The 17,636-nt window shown below is 38.3% G+C and overlaps 1 protein-coding gene across 1 annotated transcript; it reads left to right on the forward strand.

Annotated features, from left to right (window-relative positions):
* The first annotated feature begins 290 nt into the window (after positions 1 to 290).
* fkbp5 (FKBP prolyl isomerase 5) lies at positions 291 to 16,833 on the forward strand. The gene is made up of 11 exons (XM_041034972.1): positions 291 to 615; positions 6,718 to 6,851; positions 7,060 to 7,204; positions 8,098 to 8,240; positions 9,581 to 9,695; positions 9,794 to 9,950; positions 12,262 to 12,352; positions 12,461 to 12,544; positions 12,630 to 12,815; positions 12,946 to 13,185; positions 14,129 to 16,833. Exons 2-11 carry the CDS (start codon positions 6,747 to 6,749, stop codon positions 14,228 to 14,230), a joined length of 1,368 nt encoding a protein of 455 aa, XP_040890906.1. The 5' UTR covers positions 291 to 615; positions 6,718 to 6,746; the 3' UTR covers positions 14,231 to 16,833.
* The last annotated feature ends 803 nt before the right edge of the window (positions 16,834 to 17,636 follow it).

Below are 17,636 nucleotides of genomic sequence, written 5' to 3' on the forward strand. Positions count from 1 at the left end.
GCTATTACACAGCAGTGTTGATGATATGTGTTGTCAGCTGAGCGGAGAGGACAGCCTGCTGCGGTACAGGCTGTTCCCGGCCTGGCTCGGCACGGAACGGGTTACAGGTCAGGGTGTCTATTGGAACACAGTGTTCTCATCAGCAGCGGCAGCGGTACAGCTACAGTACAGCCGGAACATTGTGTTACTTTGTGGCTGCTTTCCAAGACCTGCCCTTAATTTTACACTAAACGCCCTCCCAACTCTACTCTACTCTATTCTCTCTCTCTCTCTCTCTTTTATTCTCTCAGTGTGTCTCTGCCTCTCTCCCTCACCAGTGTCATTTTGAAGTCTGAACTCCATGCGGCTTCTACACCGGCACGTTTAAGAGAGGAACAGGGATAAAGGTGGTGGTGGAGAGAGAGACAGAGAAAAGAAGAAAAAAGAAAAGAGAGAGACAAAAACAGCGCTACATACTAACCACATGGACAGGACATTTAGTACCCTGGACGTGAGATGAGAGGCGCGGACTTGAATTAGAAGAAACAGACGCTGTTAGAAATCTACCGAGTGAAATTTCAGCGGGTCACCGGCCGTTTCGGGGAAAGGAGAAAGAGAAGAGGAGCACAGTGAAATGTGAGTGCCCCCCCCCCCCCCTTTTATATGTTCTGCTGCTGTTAGACTTAATTAAGGAGTTAATTAAGACATCACCGGCTTTCTAGTGCTTTCTGTTCACGCCTGGCTAAGTTAAAGGGACACTTGTTATACATCATGAACGTTTACCTTTTATTTGGGATAAGAAAATAAATAAATAAATGTTGTCTGGTAAAACGGTCAGTGATTAAAAAAAAAGAAAAACACAAAACAGATGTCCAGTTGAAGTTGTCTGGTTTTAAGATATTATAGGATGGATGTTAAATTTGTCACAGCCAATGTCTGGGGGCATTTGAGGTTACATCTGTACCCCCTACACACACACACACACACACACACACACACACACACACACACACACACTCACACACACACTCCCTTCGTGTGTGTGTTTATAGGTAAGAGTGTGTGTGTGAATGTGGCACTTGGCTGTGGTTCCCAGTGGAGGTGGATGAGGACAACAATTTACATCCAGAATCCCTTTAGGCTTAGGTGTATCTTCACATATTACAGGCTGTGTAACCCAGTAAATTAGAACTAGCAACGTTTACTCTAGTTCACTCTGTGCTGATTGTTATTCATTTTGGACATAGTTGCACATTACAGGATGGATAATATTAGCCTCTGAATAACTTAAAATATACGGGTTATCATAGATGTATTTTAAATTAAATGAGGAGGTAACACAGACAGAGTTTGGCCTGCTGACATGGGCATGGGTTAAGATGATTCAGGCTGCGTCAAAGAGATATTTAATGACAACAAATAACTTCTTGCCCAAATACATCAACATGATTGTCTTAAGGGGGACCAGCTGTCGCTGCAAATTCAAGGGTTTGCAAAGTCATCTCATGTCATGAAGTATGTTCACCACACAGTGTTAACACGGTAGCAGCACTTCCAAAAACAGTGCTGTCCATAAAACCAACTTTACAAGCTTTTCCTGCATCCTGCTTAATTCCCTGTGATGTATTAGTCAGCTTAAAAAAAAAAAAAGACTCCCAGGTGTCAGACAATGCTCCTCTTCAGGATGTCACTCCATAGGTTTGTCATGCACAGTGTGTTCTCACATGTTCACATATGAATCAGCAGCAGAGTACGAGTGTGAGACAGAATGTACAGATACACTGTGTGTCGTCTGTGGATGTGGTCTTTGCTCCACTGTGTGCTGTTCCTGCATTCCTCCGCAGGGTATCTGAGTTTAGGTACATGTAGCCTACATGCCATCTTATCTGTGTAGTAACTATTTGCAGCTGGTTTCCCTGTTTAATGTTTGATAAAAAAAAAAAGAACTTTTTTTTTTCATAAAGGAAAAGCTAAAAGTAAAATGATAAAAATTTATGGAACGAGAAACTTTTAATTATGTTACTTTTATTAATGATGGTAATTTTTAATAAAAATTACCACAGTGTTACTCCTCCTGCCTTATTTGAATTTAAGTCACGTTGTTAACATAAATGTAAAGATAAAGCCACACTCACTAATTAAAATCTGCTTGTTTTCATCCAAAAACTGAAGCTGGGTTGTACGTGAGGGGGTCAGATTGGTGAACACCATCAGGCTTTGCCAGTGGGGAACTGTGAATAGAAGGAACATTGTGTTCAGATGCACACACACACACTCGCATGCACAGACACACACACACAAATGCACACACACATGCACAACGAGCTACATCTAAAATGAAATCCATGAAATTTAGACACAGGACAAGGTGTAGCTACAGAACAGACGGACATTTTGTGCTGACTTGTGTTTAAGAGGCCAGTAAACGGACACTTGGTCTTTTGTGAGGGGACACAGAATTGAAGGAGCCGAATAAAATTGTGCAGATATCAGTAAGATAGATCTTTATGGTTTTACTCTGTGGATTGGGGCACATGGGTGGTGCCATGTCTTTGAGCTCTTACTGTTCTTCAGATCTCACCCACACTGACAAAATGAGTTTGTATCTATTTCCTCATCAGTATTCAATATGATGAGCTTATTGCCAGAATGAAGCATCTCAGGCCAGCCTCTGTGACTTAATGTTCATATTTACAGGCTTTTTAAGAACGTAGTCAGCACGGCATAATGTCCTAATATTCGCACATGATCATCAACAGCATCCTGGATGTCCTTAAAGTCGGACAGGACAGCTGGTGGAAGAATCTCGAAAATGATGCAGGGAATGAGAGCTACTGTTCCTCCCTCTCAAAACGCACGGCCCTTGAGCAGCATTTATAGCCTTAAAACATCTCTGTGGAAATGTTAAATGGCCATAAGACTGCTGTCCGAAACAACGCCTGGCATAACCTGTCCTCTCCCTCACATTGCTGTCTAGTCACTGCAGTAAATATGAATATGACTTTACTCAGAATGTCAAATTAAATAGAACTTTAAAATGTTTTTTAAGGGAGAAATAGAACTGAGAACCTCTGTCACTGAGCTGTACTTAACATGGCCTAATGTTACAGGATGTCCAGCGCGGGGAGCTCAAATGATTGGCGACAGTGAAGGTGTGATGTGATAAAATTTGTGCTTGCGACATCAGTGAGATAATCTCTTATCTTTATTTAGCAAACACAGACAAGGCAAACAAGCAAAAAGCATATAAAAGCAAAAACATAGCTTTTATATAAATATTGTTCTCTGGTGACATATCGGCATATGACTAACAATTTTAGCAAGAGCTTGCATCATTATTTGCTTCCCTTGCAATATATAATTTTGAAATCAAGATAGCTTGTTGGTCATTTTGCAAAACACACATCTTTTTTTTTCTGGGTTGCTGAGTTCAAAAACTGTACAATGATTTCTGCTTCCCAAAACTTGAAACACTTTAAAAAAAAAAAAATCGAAGAATCGCTCTGATGGAGATCCAGTTTGGGCTCGAAATGCTACTCAATCTAATAAAGTGAAGCACAAAACATTTGTTGGTCTGCCTGACATAAAGTATCTCATCGTAAATTTTACATTTTCTGTTATCGTTAACTTCACAACTCTGGGCTAACATTAGTAACATCCAGACACAGTCCCAGAGCAGCTGTGATCTGATGCTACGTGAGCAAGTGTTAACGTCTCAGCTGTCGTGTGTGATAATAATCACCAAGTAGTATTTGCCAACATGTTCAACATAGCTAACTAGCTTTTTCATTGTCTGCAAACAGTGTCAAGATTGTTGTGCCAGGGCTGACTGAAAACGCCTGAAGCCACATTTATTGAGGCAGCAACAATGTGTGTCAACAATGATTGCTGCTGTGATGAGAGAGGCAAGATTTAACGGCTGTAACACCAACAGGTCAAAACAGTTTAGCTGCTCTGGCAAAACTGCTGTCTGTCTGTGTGTCTGCATGGAGCATTGAAAACTGCCAAGTTCCAAAAGCTGACATTGACTGGTTAGATTTGTGATCTTGTTTATGTTTTCTTTGATCAAATAATCCGAATCTGATTCATAATTTTGTCGGTTTTAGTTTTTATTCAGGCAAACTTCTTGTACGTCCACTGTAAACGTTTGAGAAATTTGGTTTTTGTTCACAATAAAACAAAAAACAAAAACACAAATGGTATCAGCACTAGTGGCGATAAATTTCAAATGATATGCAGCCCAAATATATCATGTACAGTTCTATATCTGTCTGTCTGTAATGTCCAGCCAGTTTCTTAATCTTGTTTGCCTGTTCTTCTATCAGATAATTTATAATTTAGATGAACATTAAACATTTAACATTTGAAGCTTGGCTTCTTTTGTTGCAGTAAATGAAAGAGAGGATTTAATTTCTCATCATTCATTTCAAGACTTAACTGAGAAATTTCAGTTTTAGTTTATGTACCTGTCTGTTTGACTGTCTGCAAGGCTGGGTATCAAACGTGGTTATGTGTCTGTACTCGTGCCAAAAGCTGGCATAAACGCCAGCATACCTGCAACATATCTGCCATTTGTGCTGCCACTAATTCTTGGGATGGGAATTGGTTCCACTGAAAGAAGAGAATTGTAAGAATGGACCTTTAGTTTTGTAGATATGATGGCCATGCAGACGTATTTAAACTACAGACAGGCGACAAATTAAAGGAAAAAACTTGAATAAATGAGTGGAGAAGCATAAGAAATGCAGACGCTTCCATACAGGTGCACTGCATGGTAAAATTAAGCAACTAACATCCAATCATGCTCTGTGGCACGTTTAAAAATGCAGAGCTGGCCCAGTTAATTCTGACTTTGTATCAACATGGCAAGAGGAAAAGATCTAAGTGACTTTGAAAGAGGGTTCATTGTTGGGGCACAGATGGCAGGAGCTTCAGTCACAAAGACTGCTCAGCTGGCTAGTGTTTCAATAGGAACAGTGACTAAAGTGACATTTGCATTTAGATCTATGGGAAAGACAGGTTGGACATTGTGGCCGTCAGGGCACATTTGATGACTGTGATGCTCGTGCATTAGTGTGATATATAAGGAAAAACAGAAGAGCAACTGTTCCTCAGGTGACTGAGGATGTAGGCAGGACGTGATCAGACTGTGTGAGCAAAAACAGTTCGTTGACAGTTACATAGAGAGGGATATTGTAGAAGTATTGCAGTGCATAAACCCCTCATTATAAAGATGAATGCAAATTTGAGAGCTCAGTGGTGCTATAACCATAGACACCGGTCTACAGAGATGTGGAAAACAGTGATATGGTAAGATGAGTCATCATTCACCATATTCTCCACAAGTGGGCGAGTACATGTGTGGTGTTCACCAAGGGAACGGCACAGGCCCAAATTCTTGACTCCTACAGTGAGGGGATCCAGTGGAACGGTTATGCTGTGGGGGCATTTTGCTGGTATGGTTTGAGTCCACAAGTCCCCTTAGAGGGAAGGGTCACTAGAAATCAGAACATTGTTCTGAGTGATCACCTTTATCCTATGATAGAACATTTATAACCTGATTGGAGTGGTCTCTTCCAGGATGACAATGCTCCCTTCCATAGGGCATGAGGGGTCACTGAATGGTTTGATGAGTATGAAAATGATGTGAATCATATGCTATGGCCTTTGCAGTCACTAGATCTCAACACAACTGAACATCTATGGGAGAATTTGGGCTGATGCGTGCTCTGCACCACCGTCATCAAAACACCAAATGAAGAAATATCTTTTGGAACAATGTTGCTCATCCTTCCCGTAGAGTTCAGAGACTTGTAGAATCAAAGCCGAGTTGCACTGAAGCTGTTCTGGCAGATTGCGGTGGCCAAACACCTTACTAAGACACATTATGTTGGCTTTTTCCTTTAATTTGTCACCACCATATTTAAATCACGGAAAAGCAGAAAATATGTAGCCACATATTCGGATATTTTACAGGCGTATCACCGATGAATTGAACAGTTGTGATTGAATTCAAGATTTTCACCTACCTCATCACAAACACTGAAAGAGATAAACAGGATCTACTTGTGATGGCGCAGCTTTATAAGCACAGAGTGTGTGAGCGTAGTCAAGCCCACACTTTCCTGTGCAGATGAGGCTTTCACAAAGGCTAATGTTGAAATACTCATCACAAAATTAACAGTGAAAATACCTAAATGAGGTTCTGCTCTACCACAGATATAATTTGGTCCACAAAATATCCAGATGTCATTTATAGATTGTCACAGGGCCATAAAGTAATACCCTTGAACACACTGTACCTCTTTGTTAAAGCCACTGCGTTTAACATAGATTTGTAGTTATATAATTACTTCAGCTGTGGGGGATCAGACAAGGTGTGAGTGATATCGCAACTGCAGTGCAAAGTAATGTTCCTCATACAAATGGGATCAATGTTAATGTTGCTTTTGCCGCAAAATTGGAAACATATCTTCAGCGTGGTAGATGCATTTAGATCATGTGTCCTTCAAGAGCAATAGGTTACATAATGTTAAGAAAAAGTCACAGTTATTGTGTGGATGATGGGGATCTTGTATTGTTATTTTTGTCTGAGATTGTGATTTTCCAGTCCAGCTCCACAAATTGTCCCAAAGTGAAAACATGAGACATACGGACATGTTATTTACATTTATGGTGTTCAGTTTTGCTGACACACAGATGTGTGTTAATTCTTTCTTTTTTTTTTTCTTTTTGCAGTGTTAACCGTGTGATGCCCACACGCAGATATGACCACTGATCAGGATTTGCCAATGGATGCCCAGACAGCCACAGCTGTGTTTGCTGCAAAGGGCATTGATGTAACACCCAGTAGAGACCAAGGAGTTATCAAGGTATCTATTGTCATTGCTTTACATTTCAGTGTTCATGTTGTGTGCGTTCAGGAACAAGTAGGACTCACTGTCCCACCATATGGCATGGTCATGTTTTCTCTTGTCTTTTTTTCTGGATCTACCAACTCTTCTTTATTTATTTATTTCATTTTCTCTGACAAAAAAGCTTTTTAATTCAACTGGAAACTTGAATCTCTTCTGTCTGCAGGTCGTAAAGCACCCGGGATTAGAGGGAGAACGACCAATGATTGGGGACAGGGTGACTGTCCACTACACTGGAAAGCTGCTCACGGGAAAGAAGTTTGACTGCAGTCGAGATCGAAAAGAACCTTTCAGCTTCAATGTGGGCAAGGGTAGGTGATAATTACTGTCCAACCTGGTGATGCAATAGGGTTGCCTCTTACATAAAGGAATAGCTTGACATTTTGGGAAGTACATTTATTTACTCTCTTGTTGAAAGTTGGATGAGAAGACTGATTGCACTCTCACGTCTGTCAAGTAATCATGAAACTATAGCAAAGATACATTTGGCTTATCTTAGCATAACGACAGACCATTTTCAGTCATTACACTAAGCTAAGATAACCAGCTGTTATCTCTAGCCTTATGTTTAACAAGCAGACATGATCTTCTAATCTAAGGGTTGGGTTATGCCTAGATTATATGCTGTCTGACCTCATTGGAAGTCAGAAGTGTTTATTGTTGTTTTGAATGGCCACACTCAAAAGCGGAGTGAAAAACCGCTCATCATAAAGAGAAGGGGAGACATGACATCATTTAAATAATGTCGAGAATGAAAAAAGAGAGCTAAAGAAAGAAGTTCAAACCCTGGCTTCTTTCTCACCCTCCTCACAGCTGGCCAGTCACAATGTGAAGTGGGTGTGAATGTCAGATCATTGGTGTGTGTGTGTGTGTGTGTGTGTGTGTGTGTATTAATTTATTCCTTTAATTGTTGAGCTTTAGAGGTGCTTTCAAGTGGATTTTGTTACCTTTGGACAACAGAGCCAAGCTCGCTGTTTCCCCTTATTTCCAGTCATAACGCTATGCTAAGCTACCTGGCTGTTTGCTTCAGCTTCATGTATTCCAGAGAGATGTGAGATTGGCATCTTCACATCTGACTCTCCAGGAAGCAATTAAAGTTTTTTTTTTCCCAATTGTTGGACCTTTCCTTTAAATTGTCATCATTATACTTATTGTTTTCCTTTTTTTTTTCTTTTTTTTTAAAATTTTCTTTATCCACTCTCAGGACAAGTCCTGAAGGCATGGGATATCGGTGTGTTGTCCATGCAGAAAGGTGAAGTGAGCACGTTGCTGTGTAAACCAGAGTATGCGTATGGACCTGCTGGGAACCCTGACAAAATTCCTCCCAGCTCCCCGGTAGTGTTTGAGGTAGGTGTGCCACGTCAGTGCTGCCATTTGTGCTGCCGCTAATTCTGCATCACGCAGAGGGACTCTCATGATTTAGGGGCATGTGTCAGTCTCTGCAGATGGAGCTTCCTGGTCATAAAATTAACTGGTTTGTCTGTTTTAATCTCTCATAGTCAAACAGCCAGCGTAGTCCAGTTGCCAGTCTTACTTTACAGTATGTTTGGATTTCAGTGGGGAAAGAATTCAGGCTTTCTTAGTCCTCTCCAATCAGTGATAATTATAATTCAGTTCTGGGACAAATGGAGAGAAAATAAACAGAAGAGATTTTGCCGACTGCTCTGCTTCACAAGTTAACTTTAAATGTAATTACTCATCATGTGCTGCATAAGCAGACGTAGTCAGGTTACTTATTTAAAACTTTACTTTAAGTCCCTCCATGTTTAGCATTTGTAAGCAGTCTATAAACTCTGAGAAATGGTTTATTACTCTCTAACTTTGTTGTTACAGTTGCTATAAAGTGTTTATTAACTTTAACTCCTCCTGTGGACTATAGCTCCAATGGAGGCTGATGCATAAACAGATAATGAATAACAATACTGTAGAACACAGCTGTAATGATATAAAATACGTCTTCAAAGGAGAAGTTATATATGTTGTCATATACTGGACATTAATAAACATGTCACAGTGTCCTTATAGCTGCTTATAACTACATCATAACATGGTATAAAGCACTTACTAAAGTTTTATATACTGCTCAGAAATGCTAGATGGGGGAAATGTTTTTGAATTTTATTGTTGTTTACGCTCTTAGTGTAAACCCACTGGGTGGGACAGTTATTACAGACTCATGCTGTGCAGCCAAATAGTCTTGGGTTTGAATATTTCTCTCAGTGTAAATATGCAGCTTAAGTTGCAGTAGGTTGCGACATTATGTTTACAGACTAACTAAATACTGTCAGAGTGGAATAAGATGATCTTTCCAACATAAAAGTTAATTAGGGGGGAATAAAAGGGATAAAAGATGTTTTTTTTTGGTTACGAAGTTGAGAGGGATCAAATTATCTTAGCTCACTAATCCATCATATTTGTCTTGTCTTATTAGAGGAATGAAGTATATACATATATGTCTGATTGCACGGGTATTGTATCTTCAATAGTCATTATTATTTCTTCTTTTTTATTTTCATGACTTATGTGATGACTCCTACTTGTTTTTTTGTTATGTATTTGTTCTTCTCCTCCCACGCCTATGTACTGTAACACAATACACTGAGTTCTGCAGAGCTGTAATTTTGAGTTTGCCTTTATTTCCCTCTTCGTGTAGCACAATGATTTAATAAATGTTTACAACAAAACAGATGGAGCTAATCAAGTTCGAAGGAGAGATGCTTACAGATGACGGCGGCATCATAAGAAGAATAAAGGTCAAAGGGGACGGTTACACTAATCCCAACGACGGAGCAAGTGTTGACGGTAACAGCACTCTTGGCGTCAGTTTTGCTGATTAACCAATGCATTAAACGGTTGCATCAGAGGTTAAATTGTGTCATTGTTTGTGGTGTGTCCAACAGTGCACCTGGAGGGGAGCTGTGGTGGTCGACTGTTTGACTGCAGGGATGTCACCTTTATTGTTGGTGAGGCTGAAGATAAAAGTGTTCCTCTGGGAGTGGACCGAGCCATGGACAAGATGCAGAGAGGAGAGTGCTGTGTACTTTACTTAAAACCAAAGTAAGTTGGTAAAAAAAATCACAATGAGCCAGTCTTTATGTGAGATTTCTTTGGCAGTTGTCTCTGCTAGATTTTTATACTGTGTCCTGTTTTCCTTCATTAGACCTTTTAAGCCAAAATACAAAAAAGCACCATGAAATTAAATTTTTTTATGAATTTCATGGTGCTTAATTTATGATTTCTGTCAGGTAATGATTATATTCATTTCTCGACTTTAACAAGCAGTCGTTCTTCTCTCCTTGTTTGTCTGATATGGGTTTTTTTTCAGACCAGTGGTGGAAGATGTACTTTTCTTATTCAGCAATATGACAATGTAAAAAAGTAAAAGTCCTGCATTCAAAATCACAATTAAGTAAAAGTATTCTTGTAGGAAACTGTGCTTAAAGTATGCAGTGCGTATGCAAAAAAAGTCCTTTATACCGATATTGGTATGTTATTACATACGACAGTACTAGACTGATAATATTCAGCAGTCATTGGTAGCTTTTATCTGTTGTAGCTGTTCGAGGTGGAGCGAGTTGAACTACTACACAGTTATAGTGGTTTGGGCTCCTGCAAAGGGTCACAAAATAAATTTGGCAGTTGAGAGAGGATTAAAGAGGTAAGATAAAATAAAAAAAAACCCAAAGGGCTGGAAAACAAATCTAGATTTATTTCTTGGGAATTTTTGGTGTTTAGTGAAATATTGGATAATCTTATCTCTTTGAGCCTTGAACAGTTATTTAAAGGAATACAGCTGTGATGCTTAGAGGAGAAATTTCTCCTTGGTGCAAATAACTCTTGACATCTGAAATGTGGAAAGAGGCCCCAGTGTAAGGGGTCACAAGTTAAAAACTACTGGTCAAAACCACTGGTTTAATGTATTGTATGTAATAAGATAATCTCTTCTCTGTAAAGTAACTAGTAACTATAGCTGTCATATAAATATAAAGAGTTAAAAATTATTTATCTCTGAAATGCAGTAGATTAGAAGTATACAGGAGCAGAAAATGGATATACCCAAGTAAAGTATCTCATAATGGTACGTGAAATATATATATAATTATAGCAGTTCCCTCTTATTTGATTATACAAAAAGTACATTCAGTCATTCTACTTCTCTAACTTAACCCAGATCTCTGTTCAGGTAATTGTTTGTGGGGATTCTTTTGTTTTTCCACTTAGTTTTTTAGAATTTTATTTTAAACAAAAATAACATAGACAAAAAGAGAATGTATAAAATGTATACACATAGAACAGCCTAAACCACATCTTATTGTTCTGCTACTTAAAAGAAAAAAAAAAATCATAAATAAAATAGACAGAAATACCAATGAATTATTACAACAAATAGAACACATTGTACTGCCTGAACCACATCATATCATTCCCTTAACCCTGCCCACACCAAGCCTCCTCCCCCCAATTCCCTCTGGCAAAAGCAATGCAAAGTACCGGTGATAAGTAGCCTACCAGGAATTCATAGCACAATAACAATTCATGCTAACAGTTCATACCCCCACATAATTAACTAAAACAAAAACAAACCTGAAAGAAGAAAATAAAGACAGATACACAAAAGAAACCAACTATGAAAAACTGTATTCATGTTGTTTCTCCAACTTAGATGACAAAAATCCCCATTTATCTCAGTGGGGAAGCGTTCTTCCAGTGTATGTCCTGCAGTAAATCTTCTGTTTTAGCAAATGCACCTAATTTATTTCACACTGCATATATTATATTTTTTCTCCTTTATCCGCTTATCAATAGATATTTTGTTGTTTTTTCTCAGTTTGAGAGCAAACAGCCTATTTGGTTGCAAAATACACTTGTTAATATGTGATTTTAAAATCCATAGGGTATAGGGCCATTGTGAATAGGTTCTGAAGGGATGTGTCGAAACCAACTGCTCTATTGTGTAATGAATTTCTTTCCAGAAATCTTTCCAAATTCCTCACAAACCTGCGTTTCCAAAAGCAGTGAAAGCATGTCCCTTTTACGTCATTGTATTTTGAGCAAGTGCCTGGGATACTTGTTAAAAAAAAAAAAGTAAACATTTTGACGAGTGTAACATGTGGGCAGTTTGCACCAATGTCAGGTTTTAAATGTTGTCACAGACGGGATTGACCACCTCGCAGTTTAAATATCAAATGGCTTCAGTTGACTGTTGACAGCTGATCCTGTCTTTGTACCCAGTTTGGCTGCTTGACATGTAGATGTGAAGTGTTCCAAAATAAAGCTTTAGCAGTTATTTTTCTTTCTAATTGCTCTTGTGAACAGTGATCTCAACAGGCTCATGGTTTGTCTTTTTTTTTTTTTTTTTTAAATACAGGTATGGCTTTGGAAGCGAAGGTAAACTGGAGTACAAAATTGGACCAGACAAAGACATTGTATACGAAGTTACCCTCAAAGACTTTGAAAGGGTGAGCTCTCAAAATTGAACTCCTACATAGTTATGTAGATAATTTCACCTAAAGCATAAAAAAACAGTGTTTACTCACTTTCTGTGACACTAACTGTGTTTCCACAAGGCTAAAGAATCCTGGGAAATGGACTTGAATGACAAGCTGGATTTGGCTGCTGGAGTAAAGCATAAAGGGAATCAGTATTTTAAGGTACAGTCTCCATGCTGGTCTTTTTTCTTAAATTATTTTCTTCTTGTTCACATCTTTCTAAGTTCTTATTATCTTCTTGTGTTAGGCAGGGCGGTACTTCCAGGCGGTCATCCAGTACCAGCGCATTGTTTCCTGGCTAGAGATTGAGTGTGGTACTGGGTTAGAGCAGCAGAAGAAGATACAAGACTTTATTTTGACGGCCCACCTTAATTTAGCTTTGTGTTTCCTGCGGTTAAAAGAGTTCTCACAAGTAGTGGAGAACTGCAACAAGGTGAGATGCCTGATGCCATTACCCTGATGATAGTCCATATTGAACCACTATTTAATTTCCTAACAGTCAATGTAGCTTCTGTTCTTCTGGATAGATTCTTCACTAATTATACTGTGTGTGTGTGTAAAAGGTGATTGAGATCGATGAGACAAACGAGAAGGCTTTGTATCGTCGTGGAGAAGCTCGTCTCCTCCGCAACGAGTTCAGCCTTGCCATGGCAGACTTTCAGCAAGTGCTTCAAGTCAGCCCCTCAAATCGAGCAGCTCGTGCTCAGATTTCCATCTGCCAGAGCAAGATTAAGGAACATCATGAACAGGACAAGAGGACCTATGCCAACATGTTCCAGAAATTTGCTGAACGGGACGCCAAGGTCTGTAAACTCACTGCTCTTGGCTGAATGTAGACAAACAGTCAGCCTGACTTGTTTCTCTGTTTTCCTCTTTTTTCTTTTCTTTTTTCTTTTCTTTTCTGTAAGTGAATTAAATATTTTAAAATATTATAATTTGAAGAAATAATTATAGTCATTAGTACTAACAATTGGATCCATACCTTACCACACATACCACACACACCACACACACACACACACACACACACACACACACACGACGATTTGATAAAGTGTCTTGTTTTCCAGAATTTTATGACCCACCAAAACAGTTCTAGCACTGTTTTATGTGTTAGTATTTTTTTTGAAAAAATATAGTAAGTTTCCACTAAGATCAAGGTCCATTGCACTTACTTATCCTTAGTCTGAGGGACTTGATATCAAACAAGTTAAGAAGTGGAAACAGTTTAATGTAGTACATAACTGTATGAAGTAATTTCTTTTTTGCATTTTACATCACAGTTCTGGAAACTGGATTTGGAGACTCTGTGTCCAACTCCCATTAAAACCTTTACTTGATTTACCAGAATGTTTTTTTTATATACCTGATTTCATTTTGATAGTAAACCGTCCTGCTGCATTGTCCTCCTGTGTATCACTGTGCTTTCTTTAGCAGTATACTACTGACATCTAGTGTCCATTGATGGATTTGCTGATTTTCTCACCAACTGATGCTGATGCTTCTCTCTGTTGAAAACAAGAAAATAAATCAAGAATAGAAAAGCAACAACACATGTTGCAGCTTCTAATATTAATGATCACTCTAAATATAGTTTGGTTTCACAGAATTAAATGAATTTTTATTGAACTTTAACTTTCACTTTTCATTTGATATATGTGGAGGGATATTCTCATGAAATAAACGATTCACGAGCATTACATGATTCATTTGAGCTCCTTCTAAAACACTGTGTCTTTTACACAGATTGGGAAGTCTAAGAGGAGGCGGGATGAGAGCGTGAGGAGCAGCGTTAATGGTGAAGTGGGCATTAAGCGACGGCGGAGGAGTCAGGACTGTCCATCGTAACAGTGACATTTGAAAGGGAGAAGAAGAAAGACATGCCTCCCTTTGCTTTCCAAACCCAGGGAGCAGAGGCAGGAATGAAGTCGTATGAAAGCCTCTAATCCAAACCTCTTTATCCCAAAATCCAGCGTCACCATTCCTGCATATAAAACAGAGTGTAAGCAGGGACATTTGAAAGCCAAACAGCATTTCCCCTGTCACATGGACGGTGCAACTGCCAGGACATACCTCCCAAAGGATTTAGCACTGCAGAATCAGTGAGTTAAGATTTGGTGAACACGTCTAGCCCCAAAATATATAGTTTCTTCAAAAACTCAGAAGAATTCCACTTTCTTTGTCAGTAGGCTACTGTTTAGAGTTGAGATGTGCCTCCACAGTTTGTTTCCAATTTCAGTACTGCACTCATTGGTTTTCAGACCTCAGACTTGTATTTGGTATTAAGCCTTTTGTTGGGCAGCTGCATGCATGTGTCACAAGGTGTTTGGATTCAGGCTTGAAACTTTGCTATTTTTTGAAATGTGCAATATGTACTTCAGACGAAAGATGTAAAAAGTCCTGTTAACTTAGTTGTATTTTAAAGAAGAACACAATCGATGCTAAAGAGTAAGACAAGTAAATTGCCCTAAACTTAGCCTTGTTTTAAAACGAATAACTGTGGCGTAGACACTTACACAAGCTTGAATTCATTTAATGCTGGGAAATACACAAAGGTTAAAATACTACAAATCAAGGACTCACAAAAACTAAATTCTCCTCCTGACATGAACCTTCAGATCCTCAAGTCTCCACTCAGCAGACACCAGGAGCTGAGAGAAGAATCTGAAAAAAAAGCACAAACTACAAATACTAAATTATACCAAAATATAAATATGTAATTCCTTGCATTCTGGCAAATTCACAGTTTACAATATTTGCTTAGCTACTACCTATAAAGGCAAATCAATACATCTTTCTTTTTTTTCAAAGCCTAAAACAGAAGAAAAATGATTTACAGAAATCCAATTCAAATTTATCAGTTTGTTTTGGGTAAGGATGATGCATTGTTTTCCTGAGATTGGTCAAAAAAATTATTATTGGTTCATGAATGCATGCATCCATTAGTCATTTGTTGAAATCTTATATTTTATCCATGAGAAAACTTCAGGCAGTACAAACAGTTTTAATGAAGGGACCAGTCTGGTATTGTAGATGATCAAGTAAAACAACTGATGATAGGCGTCTATGGGAGTGAGGGCAGATAAAAACATAATTTTTATGGACTGATTACGTTAAGCTGGTGGCAGCTGCAAAAGCCTTTAATTAAAAAAAAGAAAAAATAGAACTGGTATACTCTCTCTCTCTCTCTCTCTCTCTCTCTATCTCTCTCTCTCTCCCTATATATATATATATATATAATTTCTGCTCCTGAACTTTAGTGATTGATGACTCAAAGTTTCTTTTTCTGTTGCATTCACTGATTGTTGATCTTTCAGCTAACAGCATGGCACAATCAGGAGCGCATGTAAAATTTTTATTCAGCAGGTGAATACATGCAGCATTACTTGTACTTCTGTCAAAAGTCCTCATAATTATGATTCAGCCTCCCCATGGGCGAAGGCATTTGATGATAAAATCACCCCATTTACGCTTTTGCATTTAACAGGGCTGACACACTAACACTGACCCTGTGCGTGGGAGAGGAACACGCAAACTGCAATTAAGCTTTAAAATCATCCAAACCACAATTTTCTTTCAATCTTTTTCATGATTTTTTTTTAACTCTGGTCATGTGATCAACTACGTAATTTTACACCTGTGTAGTTCTTTTTGCCTCAGTCCCAGAAAAGGTGTCTCTTTATTTCACTGCATCTTTTTTTTTTTCTTTATTATTTTTAAATGTGTGAATGTCAATGGATAGTGGACAATGATGCACTTTGGTGACTGTCAAACCAACACTGTTATCTTTTAATGAAATGTCTGGATAAAATCTGGACAATAATCTTGATTTGTTTTATAAACATTGGTTGGTTCAGAATGAAAACCTTAGCTGTCTTAAATATTTTGTGTAAAAAAATCAACAGTGTGTACGTGTGTTAATATATATTGTGTGTTAGCAAGGTTTTTAAACAGCTTGTTGCTAAATGTTTTCAAGTACTGCTGGCTCTGAACATTCAAACATTTTGTACAGTGGAAACGAGCATGAAGTACTCTTTTTTTCTAGCAACTATACAGACTATTTATCCCTTACTGTCAACTACAGATACATTCACAGGCCTCTTACTGCTACATTCATCATTTTGATAACTTGAAAGTGTAAATATCAAGAATTACCTGGGATATTTTGACAACAACAAGCAGGATAAAATGCAGCTGGTGAAACTGCCGCACAACTGGTGTGAGTTTGGTTTTCTTAGAAGGTGAAGTGTTATGTCATACAAAATGTTTACATGTATTCAAAAGATCATCGCCCAGTAAAGCAAAGTGTGATCGATGTTTTAAACCGGCATTTATGCAAAAGAAATATTTTCAGACAAAAAAACTAAGTAAGGTACCTTTGTTCATGTCTTCTTTATATATTTTTTTATTTTTTTGCACTTTAAAAGCATTAAATAAATCCAAGAGTTGCATTTAAAGAAACATGTCATTCTTCAAGGTATTCGTGGTACAGTATAATATCCTTAAATGTTGCTTTTGACATTATAGCAGTATTTTCGTAAGAATGGTTAAATGGCAAAATTATGGGGAAGTTTTTATTTTTCTTTAAAAGTGAGGGAGAATTTCGTATGTGTGTTGACATGTACAGGGGCGCCACCAGAACTCTTGGGCCCCATGAAAGATTAGAATTTTGGGCCCTCCTTTTTTGCAAAAATCTGTTTAGGTGATCGTGTTAACATCATTAAATGGCCTTATTTTAAATGCACCATTGTCAGAATTAGACTTTAAGATATTGCAACTACGTATTGTAAAGTTATTTTGTATGGAGTCCATTCTAAATGTTCACATGTTGAAACAACTTGCATGCATCACTGTATCAGTATGGATTTACAACAGATACACAAAAACCTAAAAATTATTTACTCTGTTTCCTACATTTCTGGACTTATTGTAGCATATATGATGAAATGTATGCCTTAATAAATAACTAGGCTATAGGCTATGAACTGCAAGAAATCCACTGAGTGTTTTTGCTTTCTTTTATGCAACACTCATTTATTAAAAAGTGCACAGCAAATGTTCAGACATTCAAGGTTGATACCTACAAAACAATATCAAAAAATTCCAAAGCCTTTATCCATGGATTGTATTGCTCACCTTCCTCTCCTTCAACTGCGCTTGAGGGTGAGGGCAGGGGTCCCTCTGAGGCTGAATCTGTGCATGTTGAGGGCACTTCATTAGTTATGAAACTAGTTAGCAGTAGCACCAGCATAAT

The sequence above is a fragment of the Toxotes jaculatrix genome, chromosome 3 (genome assembly GCF_017976425.1).
Source record: "Toxotes jaculatrix isolate fToxJac2 chromosome 3, fToxJac2.pri, whole genome shotgun sequence".
Lineage (NCBI taxonomy): Eukaryota > Metazoa > Chordata > Actinopteri > Toxotidae > Toxotes > Toxotes jaculatrix.

What these genes read in the sequence shown, in the direction of transcription:
- fkbp5 (XM_041034972.1), top strand. Translation starts at nt 6,747, where the DNA reads ATGACCACTGATCAGGATTTGCCAATGGATGCCCAGACAGCCACAGCT. An exon ending in GAGACCAAGGAGTTATCAAG is followed by an intron (nt 6,852 to 7,059) that starts GTATCTATTGTC and finishes TTCTGTCTGCAG; the next exon opens with GTCGTAAAGCACCCGGGATT. An exon ending in CAGCTTCAATGTGGGCAAGG is followed by an intron (nt 7,205 to 8,097) that starts GTAGGTGATAAT and finishes ATCCACTCTCAG; the next exon opens with GACAAGTCCTGAAGGCATGG.